General features: G+C 38.7%; 1 protein-coding gene across 7 annotated transcripts in view; it reads right to left on the bottom strand.

The window, feature by feature from the left end:
• The window catches only part of LOC113544721 (cAMP-specific 3',5'-cyclic phosphodiesterase 4D), a 182,396-nt gene that overhangs the window by 118,815 nt on the left and 37,210 nt on the right, over positions 1-26,371 (bottom strand). For 2 of the 7 annotated variants that reach the window (XM_026943644.3, XM_053241554.1), the window contains exon 1: positions 21,812-22,100. The exons of the other annotated variants lie outside the window; for them this stretch is intronic. In XM_026943644.3, coding sequence (XP_026799445.3) covers positions 21,812-21,903 — 92 coding nt within the window. In that variant the 5' untranslated portion in view covers positions 21,904-22,100. Of the gene's footprint in view, positions 1-21,811; positions 22,101-26,371 lie in introns of those variants that run through there. 7 annotated transcript variants of the gene reach the window in all.

The raw sequence follows: 26,371 nt of genomic DNA, 5'->3' as shown, positions 1-26,371 counted from the left end.
AATTGGTATGGACCTCATCGGGCCATTAGGAAGGTGCATGCGAGGATATCGCTTTGTGTTAATCCTGGTGGATTATGCAACGTGACTGAAGGCAGTTGCCTCTGCGCAACATCTCAGCACGCAGTGTTGCGGAGGCACTCTTCTGTTATCTCCTGAGTTGGGATCCTGAAAGAGATACTGAATGACCAGGGCACTATGTTTATGTCCCCGACAGTATGAGAGCTCTACGAATTATTAGGGATTAAATCAATTCGCACCAGAGTTTACCACCCACAAACAGATGGCCTGGTGGAGCGGTTTAATCAGGCACTAAAAAACATGAATCATGGCTCAAGCCCCTGTTATTTGCAGTACGAGAGATCCCGTAAGCCTCTATGGGGTTTTCCCCGTTTGAATTATTCTACAGGCACAAGCCCCATGGCGTCTTAGACATCATTAGAGAAAATTGGGAGCAGGGACCTTGTAACGGTAAAAACAAAATTTAGCATGTTCTGGACCTGAGAGAAAATCTCCACAACTTAGGTCACCTAACACAAGAGAACTTCCCAAGAATGACAGTATCATTCTTGGGCCTACATGAGAACTCTTATCCATCTCTTGTTGGTCAAACTCATTAGATTTATACCTCTTTAGGACTTCTACTGCTTTCTCTCATTTTATATATACATGAGAACTCTTATCCATCTCTTGTTGGTCAAACTCATTAGATTTATACCTCTTTAGGACTTCTACTGCTTTCTCTCATTTTATATATAAATATATATATATATATATATATATATATATATATATAGAATAACAGGCCCAAGAATGACAGTCTCAACTGTATGACGGGGTACTCAACTACAGGAACTTAAACTTGAAGATGAAGTACTCTTTTCACTACCCACGTCAAGCTCTAAATTACCCGCGAAGTGGCAAGGACCCTTTGAGGTCACACAGTGAGTCAGAGAAGTCAAATATAAGGTCAAGCAAAAGGATAGAGGCAATGCACTTCAAATATACCACCTCAATCTTCTGGAACTGTGGAGAGAGGCGGTTCCTGTGGCTCTGGCAATGGTGGCTCCTGAGAGAAGGGCGGAGCTAGGGCCGGAATTAAGTCTAAAAAGTACGGCCCAATTCACCCTGGTCCCCTGTTGAGACCACCTCTCACCAGCCCAGAGAGCACAAGTTGCCTGGTTGCAAGAGCAATTTTCCGATGTGTTTTTGCCTCTTGGTGCCCGAGACCAATGGGTCGGTCCATTTATTTTTTGTGTGGACTTTAGAAAAGTCAATGCGGTATCTAAATTTGACACATACCCGATGCCTCGCATTGATGAACTGCTTGATCGGCTAGGCGTTAACTTCAACGTGATGGAGCAAAAGCTGCGAGTCCAGGATGGACTCGTTCTCCCTGCCTCTCTCTCACCGGTTATGGAGTCACTGATAAGTAATATATATAATAATAAGACACAGGTGAGAATATTGTTCATGAATATTGTCATTTCTGTAATCACTGCTATTGTTTATTATATATCACAATTGTTCCACCCTGTTTAATGCACCCGGTACTGTATCCAGTTGCTACCTCCACTGTAATGTAAATTACAACTGAGCCTGCAATTTCTGCTTAAGGTGCAATATTTGTATATTAGGATGGTAATTGTGTTGTGTTGTCTGAGATATGTGTGCTGATGTTTCATGTTGTCACCAAACACCAAGAAAAATTCCATATACATGTAAATGGATATGGCAAATAAAATAATTCTGATTCTTAAGTATTAGATTGTGATGGCATCTGTAGAATTTACATATAAAAAGTGATAGGATCAGAGCCGTAAGATCAGAGCCAATTTTGTGACATCACAAACTTGAGTTTCCTGAATTAGAAGTCTAAAGTCTCTGTAAATAAAATATCAATAATATTAGCATACAAAAAAATGTTCTTTGCAATAAAAATATAACACAGCGCTGTTTGGTTTGTATTTATTTGTTGCGCCCTCTTGTGGACTGTTGATTTAAAAAATCTGGAGTTTTTTGGGGTTTTTTTTGACATTCCAATTCCAATGTCCGAATATTCTTAAGAATTAAAAGTTCATTGCTCTTTGAAAGGGTGTACTTGCATTATTATGCAATTATATTATCATTATATCAGTGGCATAAAATGACAATAATATCGTTTATCACAATTACTTCTGGGACAATATAGCGTCCAACAAAAGTAGTTATTGTGACAGGCCTACTCACTGTCTTGTTTTGTTTTTTTCACACTACTCTGTGTAAACTCTACAGACTGTTGTGCATGAAAATCCCAGAAAATCAGCAGTTTCTGGAATACTCAAACCAGCCCAGCTCATCATTTCTGGTGTGCTGGAGTGCACTGCCAACCAATAAACTGTGTACGGCAACATACTACATACTGTACATACTCCAATCTTACAGAGAACACTGCTCTTCACCTGCAAAAAAAATGCTTTTTTTAAAAAAAATATAATTGCTTTTCCATTTAAAAGTGACAAAATGAATCATCTACAATATGCTGCCAAGAAGAACAAAGCTCTTTGTCAAATTAGAGCCATGATTCATCAAATGTTGTGACCTTAGAGGACATTTATCAGATACCCAAGTGAATTCAAAAGGTCGCACCGTTGCTTCTGAGAACTGTAAGACTTCACAGCGGTTAATTTTATTCCCTAATTCACTTAGGCGCTGTCAGGGTATACATTAACACGAGCAGTGTGTTACAGCTGTGCATAGGATAGAATAGTGGGATCTTAGGAGTGCTATCATACTAACACCACTCTTTTCCCCTAAACACATTCTGGACACACTCTGGATCTAGTCTTTTTTTCCGTACACATTTCTCATTTTCTCTTATATGGAGGAGAATGCATTTTCATCAAACGTAGAGTCTGTGTGACTCATTAACAGTCAGTCCAGATATGTGGCGGGGGACAGGAATAGCTCTAGTCAAAGAGAGTATTGTGTCTGCTGAGCCCAGTCAGCCAGTGCAGCTCAGTGAACAAGAACATACAATCTAATCTTACTTGTCAGCGGGGAGGAATGAGGTTCCCTGAAAGAGGGGATCATGACACTAACATGCAATCATGTAGTCTCTGCAACAATACTTCTCATTGGCATGGGTAATAAAAAAAATTAAAAGCATGGCTGCCATTTGATACTCTAATATGATAACACACAAAAAAAAGTACATTTCCTACTTTATAAGACATACTAAAATGGAATCAATACCTGTAAATATTTCAACTACTAACAACAACTATTTCTGTTTTATTTATTAAGTTATATTTATGTATGCTGAAATATGAAATTACAAACTAGCTATTTTAAATTAATCGCTTCAGAGGTTCCAGATGCAGATATAGGGAACACGAACACCATGTTATAATTAGTCACTCAATCTCAGAGCGCATCATACTCTGGCTGTGAGACTATATATGGAAACAATGACGTCAAACCGGGCTTTGCAAATTAAAAAAAAAAAATGGAGAGAGCGAAAGAGAGAGAGAGAGAGAGTGAGAGAGGGAGAGAGAGAGAGAGACAGAACACAAAGAGAGTAACCAGGTTTTCATGAAGAGCAAGTTAATTAACTATGCTCTGTTACATCAACCCTAGTTATTACCCATTTGGCTTCCCACAATGTGCACCTTACACTTTTTAATTTCCCTACATTCCTTACATGGTCTTTTGCTGTTCTTGTTACCTACATTGTGTGCTGTCTATAATTAGCATGGGCGTTTTCCTCATTTGCACCCTTTTCCTGTGCTTCCTTGATTCTTAATTCTGAGCTTCGGTATTTAGTATTGGTATTTTCAAGTCCCTTTACGTTTGCCCGTGGATAATGTATTATAACTTTATCTGCCATTTCCGTGACCCCAGCCTCAAACTCCGACTGTGCTTCTGGGGGAAAAAAAATCCCCACAGAAAAGAGATTCTGTATGCAACATATGTCCTGTTTCTTCCCAGTCGTTGCATCAGCCAAAAGTTTTAGGTGCTTGATTTATAACAAAAATAAAACATTGTACTTGTCATTTTGACATGTACAACTTTGGCATAACTTCAAGCATAAGTTGCTAATTAAGAAAAAAAACAAAAACATGGCATTGCTTGCTATATCACTTACTATATCACTTTCCTAACGGATATCATTAAAATTCACAATTATCAATTATGAAAGGCACAGTTTGGAAAAGGTGTGACTGGCATGTTGCCAGATTTATCTGTATGAGAATCTAGGAGAAGCTAGCATTTTCTCAGTTCTCCCAAAAGAACTCCCACATTGTACTCCATATCTCGGGTACTGAATCCTTTCTTTAAAGCCACTGTGTAAAAACTGGGAATGAGAAATGAAAGTAGCTTGAAATTCTGCGCCTAAACAGCATCAGTGTTTAAAGCTGTGAAAACAGAAAACACGATTTGGCACTCGCATTTTCACTTATCATACAGCGCATGCAGTACTGAGGAATCCACCAGGTCAGGTTTGAGTGGTAAGAAGTGGTAATGAAAATTCAAGATGAATCCGCAGTGCCGTTCAGTCTCTACGTTTGTGGAAAGCAAGCATGACTGAGGTTCTGCAAAAGAAAACCGAGCAAACCGTCCATAAACCTCCATACTACATCAGCGCTGCAAACACCTACGGCTCTCAAGAGCAATGATTTGAGCCTAATGGATAATCCTACTTCCCACACAGAGAGCTCTACCAGCAGAGAGGAGTCTTTATCAGGACCAGACTTAATGGACTTCTCTTCTAATGTGATTAATATTAGCTCTAAAACCAAGCAGCAATCACTCAACGTCAGTTGATGCTAATTCCTCATTGAGATGCAAAGTGTAAACAGTGAACATGTACCCCAATCCTCTGATTAGTTCCGTTTCTTCCTTTAATGCCTCATTTCGAACATGAGCGATTAAAGTGCAAGGTAACTAAAACTGTAAGGTCTGAGGCCGAGGCAATAAATGAATGTTTACTAGGTGCTTGACCTAGAGATAATTCTCTCAAACACACAAGCCATAAAAGCAATGTGCATATGCACTGTGTCATATTTGCAGTGACAAAAGCCTAGCAATTAAAAAAATAAAAAAGCTAATCCTAAAGGATAATGACAATCAGTTATTAGTGATTAATCTTTGGACTGGAAACACCAGGACAAGTGGTACACACCATACTGTGTTTATGCAATATCACAGTACAGGTGCTGCTACATCTGAGCAAAGTTAGATGCAGCAAAGCTTTGAGTGTTATATAAGTGTTACTGTGAGTGTTGCATTTTGCAGCAAGGACTATGCAACAATGTTTTGGCTTAAAGCATGAAAATTCCCAGGCTCAGTGAACTAGCTATGGTCTAGTGGTAAGCTCTGTGATTGTGAAAGTAGACTACCATAGCCTTTCTCACGGCCAGCAGGTCTAAGTCGTCCCTCTCTTTCGAGGACAAAACACATAAGAATAAGAATCAGTTTTTGACATTCACATCATCTTATGTGTTGTTAAGAAAATGTCTGAAAGTGGATTATTTTGTACTTCTGTAGAACCAAGAACAACAGCACCACCAATGGTCCTACGTAAAAATACACAGCATGGTATGAAGAAGAGGCTGGAGCTGATTTCTTTCGAGCTCAAACTGTAGATTCACACAGCCTATCAGAGACAGTCGTGTTGAGTGGATACACACTGAGTTGAGTGACACCCCTACATTTTGTGTTTTTAATTTAAGCCCATCCATAACACGTCACCAGCAGTGTTTGAGAACGTGAACGTAAAATACAGTAACGGGTGTTAAAACATGAATGAGGGATTATTTTTTTTATGATCAGTGATTTTTCAAAATGCCTTTGGAGCACACGCGAATGCGCTAAACCTACATGGTAAGCATGGTCTCCCCTAAAAACTACATAAAACGTGGCAATGAAATGTTTACCAATGTGTCTATATTATTCATCACTCTTGGTGAAATTCAAAAATATATCAAATCAAAATATCAATGATCTCACTGTAGTATCTCGCTGTTTGCTGTTGTCGGTGGACAGAGCAGCCTTTTTTTTTGAAGCCAGGAGATATAATGAGATCCTGTGGCAGACTCAGGTACACTGTGTTTTAACAGGAGCAAAGATTAAGGCTTATTGGACAACAGGCTTTTAATACAATGCATAATTTTGGGTCCTGTCTGAATGCATGGCTTTACTGGAAGTCGATGAGTGCTTCAACAGTGGTTGTGAAACAGAAAAAAACTCTCTACCTTTACTGGACAGTACACTGCTCACTTGTCCCGCACGGACACACAGCTTCTACATATGATAATTGAGATCTCTCAAAGGGGCAGAAGCAAGTGCCAATCACTGAAAAGTCAGTCAGACTCACAGTGTGCTCTGAGCTGCAGTATTAATCACTAACCCAATCCATGACAGTTTCACACAAAAATACTGCAAATAAACTAAGTATAAAGTCATTTTTTATTATTTGTGTTCTTTTTTTGTTTATTTATAGGTCTAGCTAATAAGCTGACTGGCTTCTTGAGTGAAATGTAGCTAGTTAGAAGCTTAGCTGCTTTTTAAAGCTGGACACTACTAATTATGTCGACCTGATTTTGGAGAGGTATTTTGGCGTTTCTGGATACAAACACTGTTGGTATGATTATGGACATGAAACACTCGACTTAAAAAAAACAGTGCTTATGAATCTGTCTTTCAGTGAGTGTGTTCCTGTGTGTATACTTAGGTTTTATGCATATGATGAAACCCTGTGCTATAAAGCTCAGGGAATAAAAGCTATAGAGCTTAACTTAATGCTTTGGATTTACACAAATTACAATTTTATATTTATTTCCTGTCACTTCACAGACATTATTTTTTGGTCTCCATGTTTATTTATATAAACAGAATCCAATGGCAGATCCAAAAAAGGATAAAACCTAGAGAAATATAATAACGGCTCTGTTATGCACAGGAGGAAGGATAGAAATCCTGCCCCCAGGATCTTCACCACAATATTCAATATGGTTCATTACATGAGGATTGGGTTTTCTACAGGGTTCATTTAAACCTGTCCTTCTTCATAAATAGAAGCTGTTCTGGTTTCAGCAGCCATGCTGGAATGGAAGACTTTGCTGGCTTTATTTAACAAAAGACGCTGTTGATTGAGTATGTTAAAGGTGATGCAGCCTGTTTTTCCTTGGTAATGTGGAGCTACAAAAGGCAAGAAAGATGAGCTTTACAAATATGGAAATACAACTTTAATAAAAAAAAAAAAAATGGCTTGTCTTTCAACGGAATACATTTACTTCAATTACGCAGCAATGCACTGGCAGGAAGTTGTAATGTTTAGTGAATTATGCCTCAGGTTTATAAGGTGCATTGCATCTAATATTCCCTTACATTTTGACTGTTCCTAGATAAAGCGTAGATTGTCTCCACATCCCCGACTCAGCTAAGGTGCACGAGTGCTGAGGAGGGTCCCTAGAGATCGTGAAGCTTTTGGCATAAGCAGTTCATATTTTCCTACTCTCACAAATCCAACAAAACGTAATCGTGAGTGAGTGAAGCTGCAAAATGAGCCATCCGTCATCACCTTTAATTATGGAAGAGGATATTCAAGCTACGAGGTCGGGTGCTAGTGTGGGAGAGCTTTGAGGTGGAAAGATTTTGCTGAAGAATTGAAAAAAAAAAAAAAAAAAAAGGTACCAGATATATTTGATTATTTCCAGCATAGTCCCTGTAAATGTGTTGTTACTATAGAAACGATAATGTATTCGATGAGCACATTAATATAAAACCACAACCGGCACATTAACAACACCTTCTGACTAATCAGGTTCAATTTAACAGCACCATGGTATAAAGCTTTTCATGACCTCTCCTGGACTGTTTCACTCAGAATTATGAGCTAGACTTGTGCATAACTTTATCCAGGACCCAGTGTTCAGCATATTCACAAATACAGCAGCTCTGGATAATTGTATTACAATTACTCTTATTCCTGAAATAATTTGAATGATTCAAATGTCATCTCGAGTGTCATTGTAATTTGATTAAAGAGGGGAGAAAGGGAGGGGAAGTCAACATGTGCTGTACCTCTCCAAGCGTAAGTGGCAAAGCCATTAGGAAGATAATGATGTGAGATTAAATTATAACTGTAATGTCTGGAAAGGCAAACAGTGTGGCAGTGAGAGAAGGATAAAAGATGACCAAAAACGGTGACCAAATCCGTGCCTTATTTTACAGGTCACGCTTATTTGAGCATCCTAAATCTTATTATGTGCATTTATAAGTGAGGATAAGGAGCATAACACTCATTGTGATTGGTGCTGATGCACACAAAAATAGCTGAATGATTCATAAAACAAGAAAGAAGATACAAAGGAAATAATACTCAATGGGAAGTGAAGTGGAAATAAAATCCTTTCCGAATCATGCAAAAAATGTCATTTTAAACTAATAGGAAAACCTTTTGACCCACTAGGGTATAGCATATGAGCCATGCTTGACGTGATGACGTTAAGTAGTACTAACTTGTTAGAATAAAATAACAGTAACAGTTAAAATTAATTTTGTTATCCTAAGACAGCTATCTGGACTTTTACAGTTATGTCCACTAAGTGCAATATTATATAATTTTTGTTTCTGTTTATATTAATTGTCTCCTGAATGACTCTTATGGTGTGCATATTTTAAAAAGCGAGACTGCCAGGACCAATTTACGCAAATCAGACCAGTGTATTTTCTCAGATTCATAGACCTGGGTGAAATCTCCATAAGCCGTATATGAATGAAATGGGTTTTTAATTTTGATAGCAAATATTTAAACATACATGATGAAGTGTGAAAAATTGATAGAGGCAATGATGTGAGAAGCCTCAAAGAAGTCTGGGAGCACTAGGAAATTCCTCTTTTCAAGTAGTCATATATATATATATATATATACATTGGTGGACATTCAGATGCTGTAAATGCTGTAAATAGACAGTAATGCCAACAAATAAATGCAAGTATAGTTTCATAATAATGCAGCAGCAACATTGTCAACATTGTTAACATGTGGGAAATTCAATACCTGGATCCGGACACATTTATAATTTAAATTTATAAATTACTATAACCTTTAAAGTCTGATTAAAAAGCTTCTCACATTAATGTTATTACAGTAGACTAACTAACAGACCACAAGTATTTCACTCTGAATTTTTAATTTAATTTAATCATATTTAATAAGTATGGTATCTGATAGGTCCCTGCCTAATTAGCTAATTAGAAAAACCAAAGACTGGGGTAATCTTTGTTTCTACAAAAGTCTTTGGGAATCAAATCTGAGTTTCTTAAACACTCCACACTCTAATGTCAGGTGTAATGCTGGGTGGACAGATTAGAAGTCCACATCCATAGAGTCTTCAGGACAAGCAGATTCAGTGTCCAAGATATTAGTTTTTTTATTCATAGTTGTCTAAGTGTCTGTACGAGAGACAGTCTGGATGACAGACAGTATTTTCCGAATCAGGTATGTGGAAACACTGACGAAACCGAGGGGAAAAAAGTCAAGCCCAAAGCTGTCACATTGGCTAACTCTCCTGCAATAAGTAACACTGACCTTGCAGTTAAACAGACTGAGACAAAATAAAGACACTAGCCAGACTCAAATAACATTTTTTATGTGCAAGGAAAGGACAGATCACCACAGCTCAGAGCAAAATGCTGAAAGGAGAGGATAAGAAGCATATGCTTGTTCGTTCACACTCTTGCCTGCATACTTTATGTACGTCTGAAGGATTAAATGTGACGTTCATTAGACGGCACGTCAGAGACAAAATAATCCCTGTCAGTCTGGATTCCAAGTCGACCTGTAAACCACTGAACATACCGGCAAGCTCTCGGAAAACTTTACGTCATCGTTGTGACTGTTGTCATGTGCTGTGTCTTAAAAACTCTGACGTTACATTCAAAAGTATGTACTAATACAAAAAAGACAAAAGGTGACATGAGAGGTTTTTACAATTCAAACACTAACTGTAACAGGAAAACAGGTTTGCGTTAGTAAGTCTCAAAAAAGTACATAATAGTGTGCGATCTGAGACAGTGCTAGTTTGTTTAGCGGAAGAAAATCGCAGTGAAAGTTTGTACATTTTTATTGCTGAACTCATACGCTTAGTGCAGGGTAAGAGGATAGTGAAAATATTAAAATAGCATACACTCTAAATTTAAACGTGGCTTGTTTAACTTCCGGTTCATTGCAAAATAAATAAAATTCAAACAAAGAGGAGATTTTGAGTTTCTCTCGCAACTAGTTTGGGAACCCCTGTCTTAATCTGTATCAATACACTCTGCCCAGCTAACTAGCTTACCATATATTATTACATTACGATAGCTATCTTTTTTAGCTTAATTTTCAGGTGTCCAAGCCACTAAAACATGGGGCTGGACAACACATTAGAGCTTTTACATGCCTGGTGGGTTGTCTAATGAATTTACAATTTGTCCACTGCTGTACTATAATCCTATTGAGCACACATTAAAATATTACTGTTTCCCCTGAGCCTTTTAGTGCAAAATCTGTGCTTTATAGATAAATCTGTCCTGATTTAGCATAAACACGACTGTCTTTTATGATAGAAAGATGCCACAAGTCTGTTAGCAAAACAAGTTTCATGATAGATCGAAAAACATGAAACACAGACCATTTGGTCTAATATCCCGACGTCTGTACTCCCTAAAGAGTGTAGCGGTGTGTGTTTCAGACAGATCTATAAGAAATCAAGCAAGCACAGAGAACTGTGCATTTACTGGCATGTTCAAGCTCAGCGATGTGCCAACCAATTAAACTCAGTTCATTTCATTCTACGGCAAAATCTACAGAACGAATCCAGACGTCATGGTGTAATTCATTAGGACACATACTGTACTACTAAGCAGCTGAGTGGTCAGATTTCCCTTCTATGCATCCCACTCTACTGAAGCCGACAGACCATCCTTTTAATCTTTGATGAGCTCTGAGCCTCAAGGAATGACAGAGCATTCAATCTAACGTGACAGCTCTCTAAAACATGCTACCCCAGGGCTCTGAGTGGAATCAGCAGCTTGAGCATGGAGACAGAGTGGCCCAGGACGTCACAAATCTGCTAAACCGTTGCCTTAGTCAATGTCGAATGACAGCTTTCCAGAACTGTTTTGGGGCGATGACTAAGCGCATGTCCTAAGGGAGGAGCAGAGATAATGAATATTAAGAAAGCATGTGCTGCTTAATGAATCTGATCACTGACAACAACAACAGAATCCATAAGCCCAGACGTCCCTAACTTTTAGCTAATAGGTCTTTGAGGAGTACGTCCAATTCAGACTAATGAGACACATGCAGGAAAAACAACGGCATCCCAAAGCATCCATAACTGAGTAGTAAATTACATTAATATGTGATATGACTCTTCTGTTGGAAATCATTCTGCTGGGAAAACTACAGATGTCAATAAAGTGGTAAAATCAGTTCTGCTGTATGCTTCAGGCTACCCATGAGAGGTTTTAAAAATCACAGTAATAATACGCCGGTTTCAAAATGCAAAGTAAACTTTCTTGAACGCAAATACATATTTAAATCTTGTCTTTAAACCTAACTGCACACGCATTTGAATAGAGTCAAAGATTTGTTAAAAACTTTGTTGTGTCGCTCTTTATGTGTCGGGCTGTTTTATGTGAAAATGTGCTTGTTTTATTTATTATATTTCTTTATTTCTCGTACCATTTTAATCAATACACAACACTTTAGTCAACACGAGTTGTTTAAATGTGCTTTTACTCACTATATTTTCCTGAAGATGTTAAGTATTGTAGGATATTTAGTGACACATCAGCGTCACATTCGTTATCCTTTATAAACTGGAAAAAACAGCAAGAATCCTGCTCCGCAAAAGCCGAAAGCACAATAGAGTGCCATCATTTCCATTCTGAGGAAAGAGGACGAGGATGAATTGTCATAGCATAAAAGACCCAAGATTATTTTGTCATAATGGCAATGATCAGAATCAATTCTTCTAGCATGACATACTGTACATGCCGAAAAAAAGGGATATGCAGACAGTTGTATCTGAAGCAGCTGTATTACAAGCATACACGAGGCACGATACACAGAACAATTACGGAAAACCAAATGGGAAATAGAATCCTTTCCAAAGCACTCAAAAAAATGTAATTCTAAACTAATGGGCAAAAGCACTTGACCCCTAGGGAATAGCGTATGAGCTGCAGTTCCACAAAAAAAAAAAAAAGCTCGTCATCAACCATCAACACAACAAAAGAAAATGAACAGAAGACATATTCGACAGAATCTAAGCAATGCTTATGACTGAAAATCATTTAAACAAAAGGAAGTAAAGGGGCACTTACACTAAGAGAATATTCTGTAACAACAGAAAGTGTCATTAATAAAAGCAAAGTGGTGGTATAGGATGTTTAAGAAAATAGCTGCGCATGGAGTCATCAATTGGAGAAAAAAAATTAAATAATAATAATAATAAAAAAAAAATCAATTGAATAATCAGCTCTCAAATGTTTCCCTAAGGTATTGTCATGAGCTAATTCAATTCTAAAAGTTGCCCAATGTAGCTTATACACTATTCTAGATTTATGCCACATGGGAAATTATGATATGAACGCAGAAATATTAGTATATAGTTTTAGAGTTTTCTCTTTAAACCCAGATTAAATTTGAAATTAATAGGTTTCTTTTTTAGGTCAATTTAGAATAATTAGCCACAGGCAGGCAAAAACTGGGGCATCCCACGACTGAAACGCATTAATATGCGAAATGCCAGATCTGGAGGGCTTCTCACACTGTAGTTACATGAGGGTTTCAATAGATGAGTTTCTAGAATGATTTTATAGACAGTATCCTGAAGGCTGTCTTTTCTGTCAATTAATGCTACCAGGGCATCATTAAATTCCAGTGATTATAATGATGTTTCAATTATTTTAATACATGGTGACTAAGCTGCAAAGATAATGCAGTAAATTTCATCATAATAGAAACAGTATGGCTCTATTTTTTTTTGCTGTTTCTTATGATATGATGATTAATATCGCCACACCTCTCCAGGAGTGTGAGTTTCCTGTGATGTGTCATAAAACAAATGGGATTATTACAAATGAATGAAACTGACACCATTTTCAAAAACAGATTTTTATACTATGCATTATGCAGTCTTATAGAGCTGCATGTTGCTAGTCCTCTATCCAGATCTCAAACTGCCTTACACACTCACGACGCTCTGCATTTTCATGGCTTCAGATTTATTCTAGAAAAGTCAGCATGTGAATTGCAATTAACTTAATTATCTCATGAGCCCCATGCTGGTAGAATGCGTCACAGTTTTAAAGTCCATCATTCTGAATCTAATAGCGCAATCTTTTTTTCTTACCCAGCTGTACCTGATACTTGTGTTTTGTCCAAAAAAAACTTAATAATAATTGAATAACTTGCTGCATCTGTATTTGTAATGAATTTTAGGATGGATACTAGGAATGTCCAAATCTTTTATATTTTTGTTCAAATTTTAATTACCTAGAAGATTGGGTTTCAAAATGTACTTATAATATTAATTTACCAGTAATGTTCTACTGCTACAGAGGGAACAGGCATTAGAAGAACACTAAGCACTTGTATTTCATAAACCACTGAAGGTGAAAATTGTGTTGATTTTTCTAAACAAAGAAAATCATGAGAACTAAGCTAAAACGTATCTAAATGCCACTAAGAATCTGCTATCTTTACCTCGTCTTCATGTAGGAACATTTTTAACACACCAAAATGGCTTCCTATACACTATACATGCTCGCACACTAGCGCACCATATGCACAATTGAACACTTTTTGAGATTTGGTCACAGAATAAATATGACTCCAATACAGTGACTACAGTTACTGCCATCCCATATGTTTCTGTTTGTTCTCTAATCTGGTGGAAATCAAGTTAATGATAGTCAGCCAAATTATATTTGTTATAAAATCTGTATTGCTACCCAGGTCTGGAGCTGTTTCGCTAGATAACTGAGGATAGTGACTAACAGAAGGTGTTTGAATGGTTTTCTGTATCTGTAGTTTTTAACCTCAAGTGAGATATCAAGTGAGAGTGAGTCATCTAGGGCATCTGTTTGCCTGTGTGTGCATTTTATCTAGCATGCTAACACTATCTGGTTCATTTTTGACAGGTTGGAGAACAAACTAGACAGTTCAGATAAGAAAATACATGGAGAACACAGGCTAAAAATACACACACTGGAAGCGAATAGAGGTGATCATTTTATTCTGTAAGTTATATTTTAAATAGCTAGCTAAATTTATTAATCATATCTTCAATACTGTGGAGCACCTGAGAGGTTTTGCTCATTCACCTAGTACTCAGGAACTGTGATAAGTTATTTTTATTCTCATAATACGTAATACTGAGCAGACGTAAGCAAATAATTACATCCTCAGAGTCACGAATACGTTGGCATCCCATACCACATTCTACGATGTGATTAGTATTTAGGCATATTACCTGGTGAATAATATACAGTTTGAGGTGAAGCCCTGAATTTCCTCTGAATGTCTATTTATCTAGCTAACTCGCAACCGTGAGATTAATCTGCGAGGTGGACAAGGGCACAGCATAACCTGCATTACAAATTGCTCTTCTGCAAGGAGCTTGTAACAGCATATTTCTGCCAGAGAGGATGAAATTGCAAAAAACTTTGAGGAGCTTTTAACAGTGATATTTGTTTTGACAGCCCTAATTAGACACCAATTAAATCTTGGTTCCACCAATTACTACCCCCCCCCTGAAAGCATTCACATTAAATGCACTTCCAAATAACTTCTAAGCCTAACAACTCCTATGATGGGTGTAAAAAAAAATATAACAATAAGCTTCCTCATCACATAATATGTTCAGAAGTGTCTTAAATGTTTCCAAAGGTGCATGGTTTGGAAGAAATCATCTAAACATGACATATGTATGCTCCTGAAAGGGTCTCTGCATTGTGAAAGCTGTGATAACACATAAAAGATCTCAAATTTATTTGGGTAGGGATTAGAGAACCTGTCAGTGCCAGAGGCGAAAACTGTTTTTCTTGACTTCAAAGGCACCAACTAAGATATCTCTGAAAAAAAAAATACAAAAAGAAGCAATAATAACACAATCATGGGGGAAAAAAAAGGAACAGGGCCTAAACATTCTGCTAAATTATTCAATATACTACTACTTCTACATTCATTCCACATTCTGTGCTCTCCATTCACATTTATTATTTACACTACAGACCAAAGATCTGTAAGTAGCACTTATTTTGTGACACAGTTTGCATAAGGTCTAAACACATTAGCCAAGGCAGGGAGCTAATGTGGTATATTCTCGTAAATTTGTATTCCATTATACAACAGTTAGTTCCGGTCCACTAATTTGATTGGTCGAGTGGCGTTCCAAGAGTGCTTATATTTCCTATACCCACACTGGGGTGTTTCGCTGTGTGTATCACTCCGATTGTCTAGGTTCGCCATGTAAAATTCCACTTCCTAGTTTAAAACGGTTACTACAGTAGTGTTAGTGACATCATCAGCGGACGTAGCAAACGATACTCTTCAGGAATATAACTTTCGACTTGAAAGCTCGTCAGATGAAGATGAAAAGGAAGAAGGGGCGCCAATTTTACCGGAAGCACCCTTAAAAGTAATGCACAGATCAGTGTGAGATAGCTGACCAGCTAACCGGACGGGCTATCAAGTAAGTTTTATTTCCTTGGGATCTATTTCTGCTAGCGGAGCAAAAATAAACAAATCCTTTGGCCATATCGTGCTTATAGAACTGTTGTATAAAAGCAATATTGCATGAGCAAGAGTGTAGTTATACTGAATTTCAGCACGGCTGTGAATACCTATGGCACTCGCCCTGTGAGCATCGTGAGATATCATGCTAATATTCAGTATAATTGGCACTCTTGCTCGTGCAATATTGCTCAAGTATAATGTACTGTATACCTGTTATTCTTAGACTTCACATTTTTCAGCATACGTAATGTGACGCTATGTGATAGCGTTATTGACACACATAAATAAACATTTCAGTCAAGTGTTTAATATTACTATAATTTAGTCATAATTATTTTGAGCTGCTTAAAGCAAACTGCAATTATGTGTTTTTTTTGCAGTGAAAATGCTCAGCGCAGCTGGGGCCGATCTTCAACATTTCAGAAAATATTTCATTACATTTAAATGTTAAATGGAACCAAATTTTAAATATAATACAATACATTCGTCCCGGATATTTCTTCCGTATAGAAAGACGTAAAATAATATTACCAAATTAAATAAAGGGTACCGAAGCAGCGAGGTCTCAATTAAGTTCACTGAAGAATAAAAGCATTCTCCTGAAGATTTGCATTCTGAGTGGGTCTCATTCAAGCATGCTCAGGATTACAATTAACACTTCAGAGGGGAGTAGCACTCAAAGTGAAGAAGCCTGAATACTGTGAAGCGTCAAGTAACTCCCACTTTGACAAAAGCTTCTGGGTCTTATTAGGAGCATGTCACAGACACTCGCCACACGCTGAGATTAAACAAATAAAAGAGACGTGCCTTTATTCTTTGAGGTTCCTTTGGAGTTTTCATTACAAATATTGTCAAGATGATTGACTCTGACCTAGACAAACTGACCTACGCAATGAAATCAACAAAGCTATCCTTTATTCCAGCTGCTGCTCTTTCTATTTCTAATTGTGTGTCTTGAAGCATCCCCCCCCCCCCCCCCATGAGCTAGTGCAGTATGCCTGCGGTTACATCTCTGCAGTGACTTTAACACAATCTTATACCCCTAGGGAATACTGACTGAACATCATGTAAGGAATAAAATACCACAGGGTGTGCTGTTACAGGAAATAATCAGTGAAGGGGTGGTGTGTTACAACCCCAAAGTTAATTATTGTTCTATTTAAGTACATCCCACACTGTTTTATTTCTCTTACACCATAGCAATTTGCCAATTATGAATTTCTTTTGTGTTAAATAACTTTATTTTTACAATTAAAGTAGTAGAACATTCATGAAACAAGTTGGTTACCATTATCACTTACTGTGTTATAGCACCTATAAGCAATTATTCCCTTTTCAGCCTCTCTTATGCCTCTGTCTTGAATAAGACAAAAAAAATTTCAGCGTGTCACGTTACAAAGATACCAAAAAGCACCTCAGTCCTGAAGACTTTCCTGTGGCAGAAGAATTACTGTTACAAAGAGTCAACATCTGAGATGTCCATAAATGTGACAGAAAACTTCACCATATCAATGAATATACATTTTTACATACATTGTTGTAACACATTTTTAATCTGTTTTTTAATATTAGTCCTAGATTATGTGAAGTGTCCACCATACACACTATAGAAACCTATTAGAACAAGCACATGTAAATCCCATGTCTACACTCCTGTCAGAGCCACGCTGTTATAGAAAATGATTCTTAATAACACCTTCTGAACAATCAGATTTGAGAATGCTACAGTGTTGTAACATAAGTATTAATAATTCACAATTCTGTACCAGTGACACCCAACAATTACCGCCACCGAAAATGGTTCTCTATTTCTCCAAGATCCAAAACAAACTCAGGCCCCCAATTATACAACAAATTTGAAGCTATGAGAAATACCAGCATGATGTTTAGTACAAAAATGTGTCACGTTCAGAACTGCATGGCCAAGAAGCTCAACTTCCATGGAATAATCACAGAAATATTTATTGCCTTATTGCTTTCTTACTCTGTAGGGAAATTACACCTAATCCAGACCACAGCTGATGTAATATGATAGAAACTCAACTCAGTACAAATCATTACAAAATCTCATTAAAAGTAATGAACAAGATGAAAACTAACACTAGTATGACAGTAGTTTTTTTCCCCCGTTAGTTGGAAAATGAAGTATGTATTTCCATATGACTTTTAACGAGACTTTTAAAATGACTTACTATAGGATTTTTACCTAGCCAAGATAGAAATAAAGAAAGTTTGGAGTTTTTTTTGTATTTATATATCATTAGACATTGACACTGTTGTCTTTCTTGTACTTGTAACCAGGTTTTTTAATTTAATTCACCATTATTTCCACCACAGCAGAATCCACACCATTTTGATCATTTACTTGTTTTATGTCTATCCTGGCCACCACCTCATTAATACCCACATCTGTTCCTTATTCATGGCCTCATTAGGAATTACATATAGAGTATACTCCCCAGTTTGATTGAGAAAACATATTTCCAATTACTGTGTTTAGTTACATTTACAGTGTTTCTGCAGATTGCCTATGCATGTGTTTTACTGCTGTGGATTTAATTAGTGGGGTGGACTACACCTGGCAGAAAAGCTCAGATCAGGCTTTTGCCCTTGCAGCCTGTCACCTATGGCTCCACCAAAGATGCCGCAAGAATGCTTGGGCTGTAGCTTTGTAGGTTTACATACAACTGTGGGCCTGCATGGTACAGTGTAACAATAAATTACGTGAGTGTACGTCATCTCCACCACTCTAGGTTTTACAGAATACCAGTGACCTGCTCTGTCCTCCAGCTATAGTCGCTCCTGTTAGTCCCCTTTACAACCTTCATCAAGTCTGACCTGCCTCCATTTCTCTGTGAATACAGTGGGATTCCCAGTGATTGGAGTGGTTCCAGTGCACCTTTTAGCTTACTCACTTCCTGAGGAAGATAAAGTAGCTTAGTGGCTTACGAGCAGAGCTGGCAAAAGAGATACCATTCTAGTTCAGAAAGGAAGTTGCCACAAAGTTTTAAGCACACAATTGTCTGGAATGTCTTTGTATGCTGTAGCATTACAATATCCCTTCACTGGAACTAAACGGGTGAACGGTGGCTTAGTGGTTAGCATGTTTGCCTCGCACGTTCGATTCCCTCCTCCTCTCTGTGCACGCGGAGCTTGCGTGTTCTCCCCGTGCTTCGGGGGTTTCCTCCCCCAGTCCAAAGACATGCGTTGGGTCTAAATTGTCCATAGTGTATGAGCGTGTGTGTGAGACTGTACCCTGTGACGGGTTGGCACCCAGTCCAGGGTGTCCCCTGCCTTGTGCCCCAAGTCCCTAAGGATAGGCTCCAGGCTTCCCGCCACCCTGTGTAGGATAAGCGGTACAGAAAATGGATGAATGGAACTAAATGGCCCAAACACGTTCCAGCATGAGAATGACGCTGTGCACAAAGCAAGCTCCATAAAGACAAGGTTCACCAAAGCTGGTGTGAAAGAGATCAAGTGTCCTGCACTGAGGCCTGACCTCAACCCCACTGAACATTAATGGGATGAACTGGAATGCCAGCTTTGGAATGGGACATTCAACAAGCACATATGGGCATGATGATCAGGTGTCCACATAATGTTGGCCATACAGTGTATATCCTCAGCCTAAGGCTCACTACACCCAGCTAGATGAGCAGGGTAGATCATCCTTTCTCTGCCATATCTTTGATGACCCTATTCCAATGACTTTAAGTGCACCCACAACAAAAGTGACACCTGGTGTTCTTAGGGAAGCAAATCTGTTTCCAGTGTCTTCCATTCCAGATCCTAAACCAACTCCTCCATCTAACATGTGCTCCGTTCCAGAGAGTACTACTGGATCCCTAGCAGAGCTGAGAGTTCCACCTTATTTCCCTGAGGGTGCTGTTCCACCGCCACTGTCCCATTAGCCAGTATCAACAGTGCCACAAACAGGGTGTTCCGTAAGGGAAAAAGATGCTACAGATTAAGATGGATTATTGGTTAATTTAGTGTACACATTATTTGCCTACTTCTTATGAAATTAGATCTGAAAGTTACTATCCAAACTTTTTTGTAGCTCAGAAGAAGCATTTGTGTTCTTTGTAATCTGTTATTTAATGTAACAGTGGACAATGTTTCACTGAAAAGCTGACAATTTCATCAAAACTACTGCAACCTAAATGTTTTAAAGGTAATGAACAATAATTGCAACCACCCTACACTACTTATAGTCAACTGAACACAAGTGTCACTCTGCAATGATAATGGCTCGACCATATGCATACTATCTGTAACAGAAATCTCTATACCTAGGAAAGAACATGTGACTTCAAGTGGAACATAATGCTGCAAAATGGATAATGTTCTCTATTCTGACAGGACAGATGGAGTTAGAGCATGAGACCCCTTGACTAAAAACAGAAAGATGGCTGAAATGACCACAGACTATTTTCCAAAATGAGAAGTGATGGGCCTGGTTTCAGAAAAGGATGAACATCTTCTCTGCTACCATTTCAAAAAATGCTTCTGAGGATTGTTCTCAAAAGATGATGTGGTACATTGCTAAACTAAGCAAATTTGTGAACATCCTAATCAACCTATTTTGGCTCATAGGCATGTTGTGTCATCAAATAAATATGTGACTCAACAGCAAGCTTGAGTGCAATTGAGAACTGATCTACGTAGGAGTCGATATTGGAGATAAATAAGAGATTCTCAAGAGAAACATTTCACCAGAATACCATCTATGCATGAAAATGAATGAAGGCAGAGCATCAGGCAAAGAAAGACACCTTGGCGCATTAATTATGTGTCCAAGCGGCAAGCTTAGTCTCAGTGAGGACAATTCAAGGTGGAAAAACAACCCTGATTTATAATCAGCAAACAGAGAATTTATGCCAACTTAAAAAAAAAAATACAAAATGACTTCTCTAAATCCCTAAATCAGGCATCAGCAATGACTACAGATAAAACGCAATCATCAAAATCTGTTCGATTAAAAATATTAACACATTATTGTTTCAAAAATGGCAACTCCTCTGTATCCTGTGTACAATTTGTTGAAAAGGCGATCTGTTAAAAGGGGCTGAATGTGATTTATCTTTTATCATAGGACGAATTTATTGTTGATAAGCTGATCTGCTCTTCTTTTCATGAGTTCACATCAATCCATAAATTCACTTAATTAGCTATTTGTCACAAAGCCAGGCTATTACGTTATTCAGTTATTACCTGGGGCACAACTGTGCTTTCTATTTAATAAATAAATAATCCAATGGTGGCACTTTGTGTAGTAGATTTTTTTTTTCTTTATAGTGACAGATTCATCAAGGGAGGTGAGGACACATCTCATCTGATCATCAGCTGTGCAAATGCACCAAACAGACCATGCTATACACACATGCCTTTTTTGCACCTTTGAATCAGGTGTACATCTACTTGTACCCACACTGCTCACTGGGTGCGCTCAGTGCACTGCTGTGAAATCCCATGTAACTGCGGCAAGTCTGACAGCACTGCCCAAGAAAATCCAGTACAACCGTCCATTCACACGGTTCATTCGGCTCATAATACTGACACACCACTAATCAAATGTGCACTGAAGTCATGAAAGCATTAAAGAATGATCTTTAAACACTATGCACAAAGTAACTCCAATGGAGATGGGACTGAAATTGTGCTCATCTTTTAGAAATAAATGCAACTTTCTGACTTTCTGCTTTAATTAAAATGGACGGATATTTTTAGCTGATTGTGTCCGAGTCAGAGAAATAGTGATAAATATTCATTCGTGTAAAGAATGGAGTGATCCCCGCACATCCTTCTAACATCCCAGCAGATTTTTCCAGGCTTCAGCTGATACAATGAGATGATAAAGATAAAGTAGCACCCTTCTGAAACTACTAATACGACTTCCTCATTTTTTTTTTTCTTATTAAAAACAGCTGTTCTTCCCTTTTCCTGCTATCCTCCGAGCAAACAAAGTGCGCTTTGACAAAGCCCTACACACCCATCCCTCTCCTCTACTAAATGCACACAATACCGGCTCCTTACCGTCGAAATCCCTGAAACGAGGACGGCCACGACATCCGCGATTTTTTGAGCCCCGGTCGGTGGCCCGTGTCCACCGCGTAGCTTCGGTCCATTTCCGCGTCGGTCCGGTTTCACTTTGCCCTCGGTATCGGATCGGCCTGGCGTTCCTCTCTGCGCTGTGTCTCCTGCTCTGCGCGCATTGAAGTGGCTGCTGATGCTGCTATTGCTGCTGCTACTGCTGCTGCTGCCTCCACTAACGTTCAGCACGGCTCGCATTTCCACTCGCATTTCACCGTCTCATCGAGCTTCCTTACGACTTCAGCGACTTCAGCAAACGAGTCCGTGACGGCACCCGACGTTCAACGCATCGTTTATAGCAGATTTAATTCCCTGTCAAATGTGTGTGTGTGTGTGTGTGTGTGTGTGTGTCCGTTCTGGTACGCAACTTCTAAAACTTTGGTATGCGTGAGAAAGATTATATACATCTATATATATATATGTATGTATGTATGTATATACTTTCTTTAAAAGCTTTCTCACGCTTTAAATAATTGATCCAGTTAAGGTTATGGTTTATGAAAATTAGGCTACAACTTAATTTTTATAGCACATTTCACATTAAATTGCAACTTTATGGGCTTCTAGTGAAAAACAAAGTTCAAAAAACTTGATTTTGCTACAGAAAGTGTCCTAAAGTCAAACGATTTTTCTACTTAGCTGATTCTACATGAATACCATTAAAGCTCATGCCAAAATGTAACTATTTTAACTACATTAAATGGCCAAAACTTTGTGGACACTTGACCATCATACCCACATGTGATTCCTCCCCAAACTGTTGCCACAAATTTGGAAGTACACAACTGTGTAGAATGTCTCTACAAATTCCCTTCACTGGAACTAAGAGGCACAAACTCGTTCCAGCATGACATTACCCCTGTGCACAAAGCAAGCTCCATGAAGACATGGTTTGCCAAGGCTGGAGTGGAAGACCTCGAGTGGCCTGCACAGAACCCTGACCTCAATCGCCCTGAGGACCTTTAGGATGAATTGGAATGTCGACTACATGCATCAGCGCCTGACCTCACTAATGCTTTTGGGGCTGAGCGAGCACAAATCCCCACAGCCACACTCCAAAATCTAGTAGAAAGCCTTCCCAGAAGAGTGGAGGTTATTATAACAGCAAACGGGACTAAATCTTGAATGGGATGTTCAAAAAGCACATACGGATGTGATAGTCAGGTGTCCACAAACTTTTGGCCATATAATGTATGTGAAGCCTTCAACCCTGAAAGAGTCACATGATTAAAGAGAAGCCACTTCTTTTCAACCCACTTTAGTAGGATACATGCAGAAAAGAACTTATGCTTGGCAGTAAATTCTTATGATTGTAACACAGCCAAGGGTAGCCAAGGAAAATGTGTAGCTCTGTCCAGTGTTGAACTCTGGCCACAATATGTTCAAACATAGATCGCATCTAGATAGCTATCACTGATCATGAAAAAAAATTGCATGTCCTCCTTTTCATCTCTAAACATAAACTCAGATAAAATAAAACTGTTACAGCAACATCAACTTATAAACAGATTAATACATACTAATAAGTAATTACAGCAAATCATAATTAAGTACATAAAATTGTTACTATACTTGCAACACACTTAGTTCTGTATATTTTAAATACAATTAAATTAATTTATTTTTTCATTAGATTACAAATAAAATAAAGACCATATTATAGAACTGATCATAAACTGATACAGTCAGTTACTTGGCAACATTTCTGTCAGGAATGATCTACTCGACCTTTCACCATAGTTGCTGCCCAGGCCACCCAACTTCATCATTTCCAACATAATCTGTCTTTCTAGGACATGTCTGATTCCAGCTGCTTTCTTGCATTCTCTGGCCACTCCAGCTTGGACAACTGTGAATGACTTTGATATTCTGTAGTTAAATGTGTGCTGTAAATGAACATAACCCTTGGGAGCATATGCTACATGGGGTATACCCATGTCCAACAACGTGAAACACAGTGAAACACCTACAGCCACATAGGATATTCTGCATGTCCCATTTATAGTAGTCATGCATGTTTGTAATTTGTGTACCAGTGTAATATCACACACATTTATTAGAACTGGAAGCTCATGACATACGGAAGATGTGACTCACGAAACACACCAAAACATCCACCCTGTTCAGTAAACAGGCCAGATTATTAATGGTAATTAAAATCACAATGCATCTCATTTCCTGCTGGTGTCACTCAATCACAATCAGTGAAATTGAGTTAAGCAAGCTCGTGCGCTTAATTTAATTAATCAAGCCCATGTGCTTTACTTTTTTAAGAGATAAAATTGAAAGAAATGTATTTTTTATTTTACTGAATTGTCTCAGATATTCTCATTTACATTTTCTTTCAATTATTCTGACTAATAACAATTCAAAATCAATTCAATTTTATTTACACAGCACTTTCAATATGTGACGGCGGGCCTCCAGACCACACGCAAAAACCACCGCACAGCACCACTGTTATGGACTGCGAAAGAGCACGTGGCCATGGGGCAGGGCAGAGGAATGAAGCACAGCTTCTCCTCACCCTCACAGAGAAGACAGAAGAGGATAAAAGGGTGCTGCGGCCTCAGAGGAGTGAGCAGCTTCTGTCTCTCTAAGTATACTGATCCCTTTTCTTCTTTATCTTGCAGATACTGGCCATGCTCACCCCTTGTGACACTCCAAGAGACATGACCCCCAGCACCTACGAGAAAGCCTCGGACCTCTCGCTGCCACCACACCTGCTCTGCCTGCCGCTGCTGCGAGTCTCTACAAATGACAGACATTGTCACAAAGCAGCTTTCTGGATGAAAATCTGGATGTAGACTTAGATTTAGATCCCTAATAAACAAGCCAGAAGCAACTGTGGCAAGGAAAAACTCCCTGAGACAACACAAGGAAGAAACCTTGAGAGGAACCAGACTCAAAAGGGAACCTATCCTCTTCTGGGATTATAAATCAATACTCTTCTTCAGTTGTATACTACAAAGGTAAAATGAATGTTCCTTATGTATGTCAAGGTTTGAATGATTACAGTATAATTTTTAGGTACAAGTCTACAGTATCCAAGTGAAGTTATCCATTGAAGAATGAGTGAGTCTTGGTATAAACTGTTTTGGTAAGTGCAATCTGTAGGTGATTCATGTGGGACCATCCACAGAGGGTGAGTCATAAGTGCAGAAAGCTCCAAGCAGAAGTACAGCATCAGGATAGGTCAGGCACAAGAGAAATGAAGAGAAATGTCAGTCGCCCCTAGCCCCCCCCAACCCAAATGCATGATGATGACGTCCACGTCTGCAAATCCCATGATCCCCAGTCTGCGACAATGTCACATGAAACTCAATCACAAGACCAAGCAGACACCTATCCACATTCTACATCTCTGGACTACTTAGATTTACCTGTTCTCAATCAAGCACACTCCCTTTAACTAACCCAGATAAAAATTTTTTAAAAAGCTCGTCTCATCGTCTGGAGTTCAAGAGTTCGAATCCTAACAATGCCACAGCCATCTGTGGCTAGGAGCCAAGGGTGCAAACTTGGCCGTGCTCTCTGGGCGAGAGGGATAGCAAACTCCCCTGTCAATCACAGAAACACTAGCCAATCATGGGCGTCTCTGAGTTCATGTATGTGGAAGAGGGCAGATAGCATTTATCTCCGAGTGTGTTTTGCAATGTCACAGTGTCACCAGTTCGAAAAGATGCGGGTGGCTGCAGGTCTCAAAGGAAGCATGTGTTAGACTTTCCACTCCCTGGTTGATAGCTGTCCCTTGACAGGTGAGAGATGGCTGGCAGTTGGGAACTGCCAAGTGACCCATTTGTTTATCATTTACCTGTTTAGTTTATGCCTGTTTGTCAGTTGCCTGACTATTTGCTGGTTTACTGTTCTGCTTTCTGCCTAGCTCTTTTGATTTGTTCACCCCCTCCTGCAGAAGGTTTGACCAATTCCACCTCCTCCCACAATTACTATTTTTGTTTGTATCTGAACAGAATATTTTCTAACTAACCTAATCGGTTCTATTTCCTAAAACACAAACAAATTAGTGATTTAAACTACCACAACCCTGACCAGGGTAAAGCAGTTACTGAAGATGAATGAGTGAATGCGCTAAATGTCTCAAACGGTGCGGTGCGAGCACCCAATACACTCCCATGATAATGAACATGGTCTTAATTTGTCTTGCGAGATTCATATCTGAACGTCCACTCCCACCTGCATGAAAGTAAAACCCACTTATTTGTTGGGTTCCCATGGGATCCAGGTCCCTGATGCACACTTATATTCTGGTTGCTAAAACCTGCACTTGCATTCATCCATCTGCCTTCATGTCATGTATATATAGATTCTTGTTTGTTTGTTTTTTTCAAGCCAGAAGAAACAGAATAAAGCATGACGGCAATTTAGGGTTGAATTGATTATATAATGTCATGCCAATATGTGCTATCAGCAACACCGATGCAGAAAGCAGTCAAGAGTGCTATGTATTCCTTCAGCTGGGAGAGCAATGGACCAGAACGATCC

Source organism: Pangasianodon hypophthalmus, chromosome 17 (assembly GCF_027358585.1).
Source record: "Pangasianodon hypophthalmus isolate fPanHyp1 chromosome 17, fPanHyp1.pri, whole genome shotgun sequence".
Classification (NCBI taxonomy): domain Eukaryota; kingdom Metazoa; phylum Chordata; class Actinopteri; order Siluriformes; family Pangasiidae; genus Pangasianodon; species Pangasianodon hypophthalmus.
This window is presented reverse-complemented; position numbering and strand designations above follow the sequence as displayed.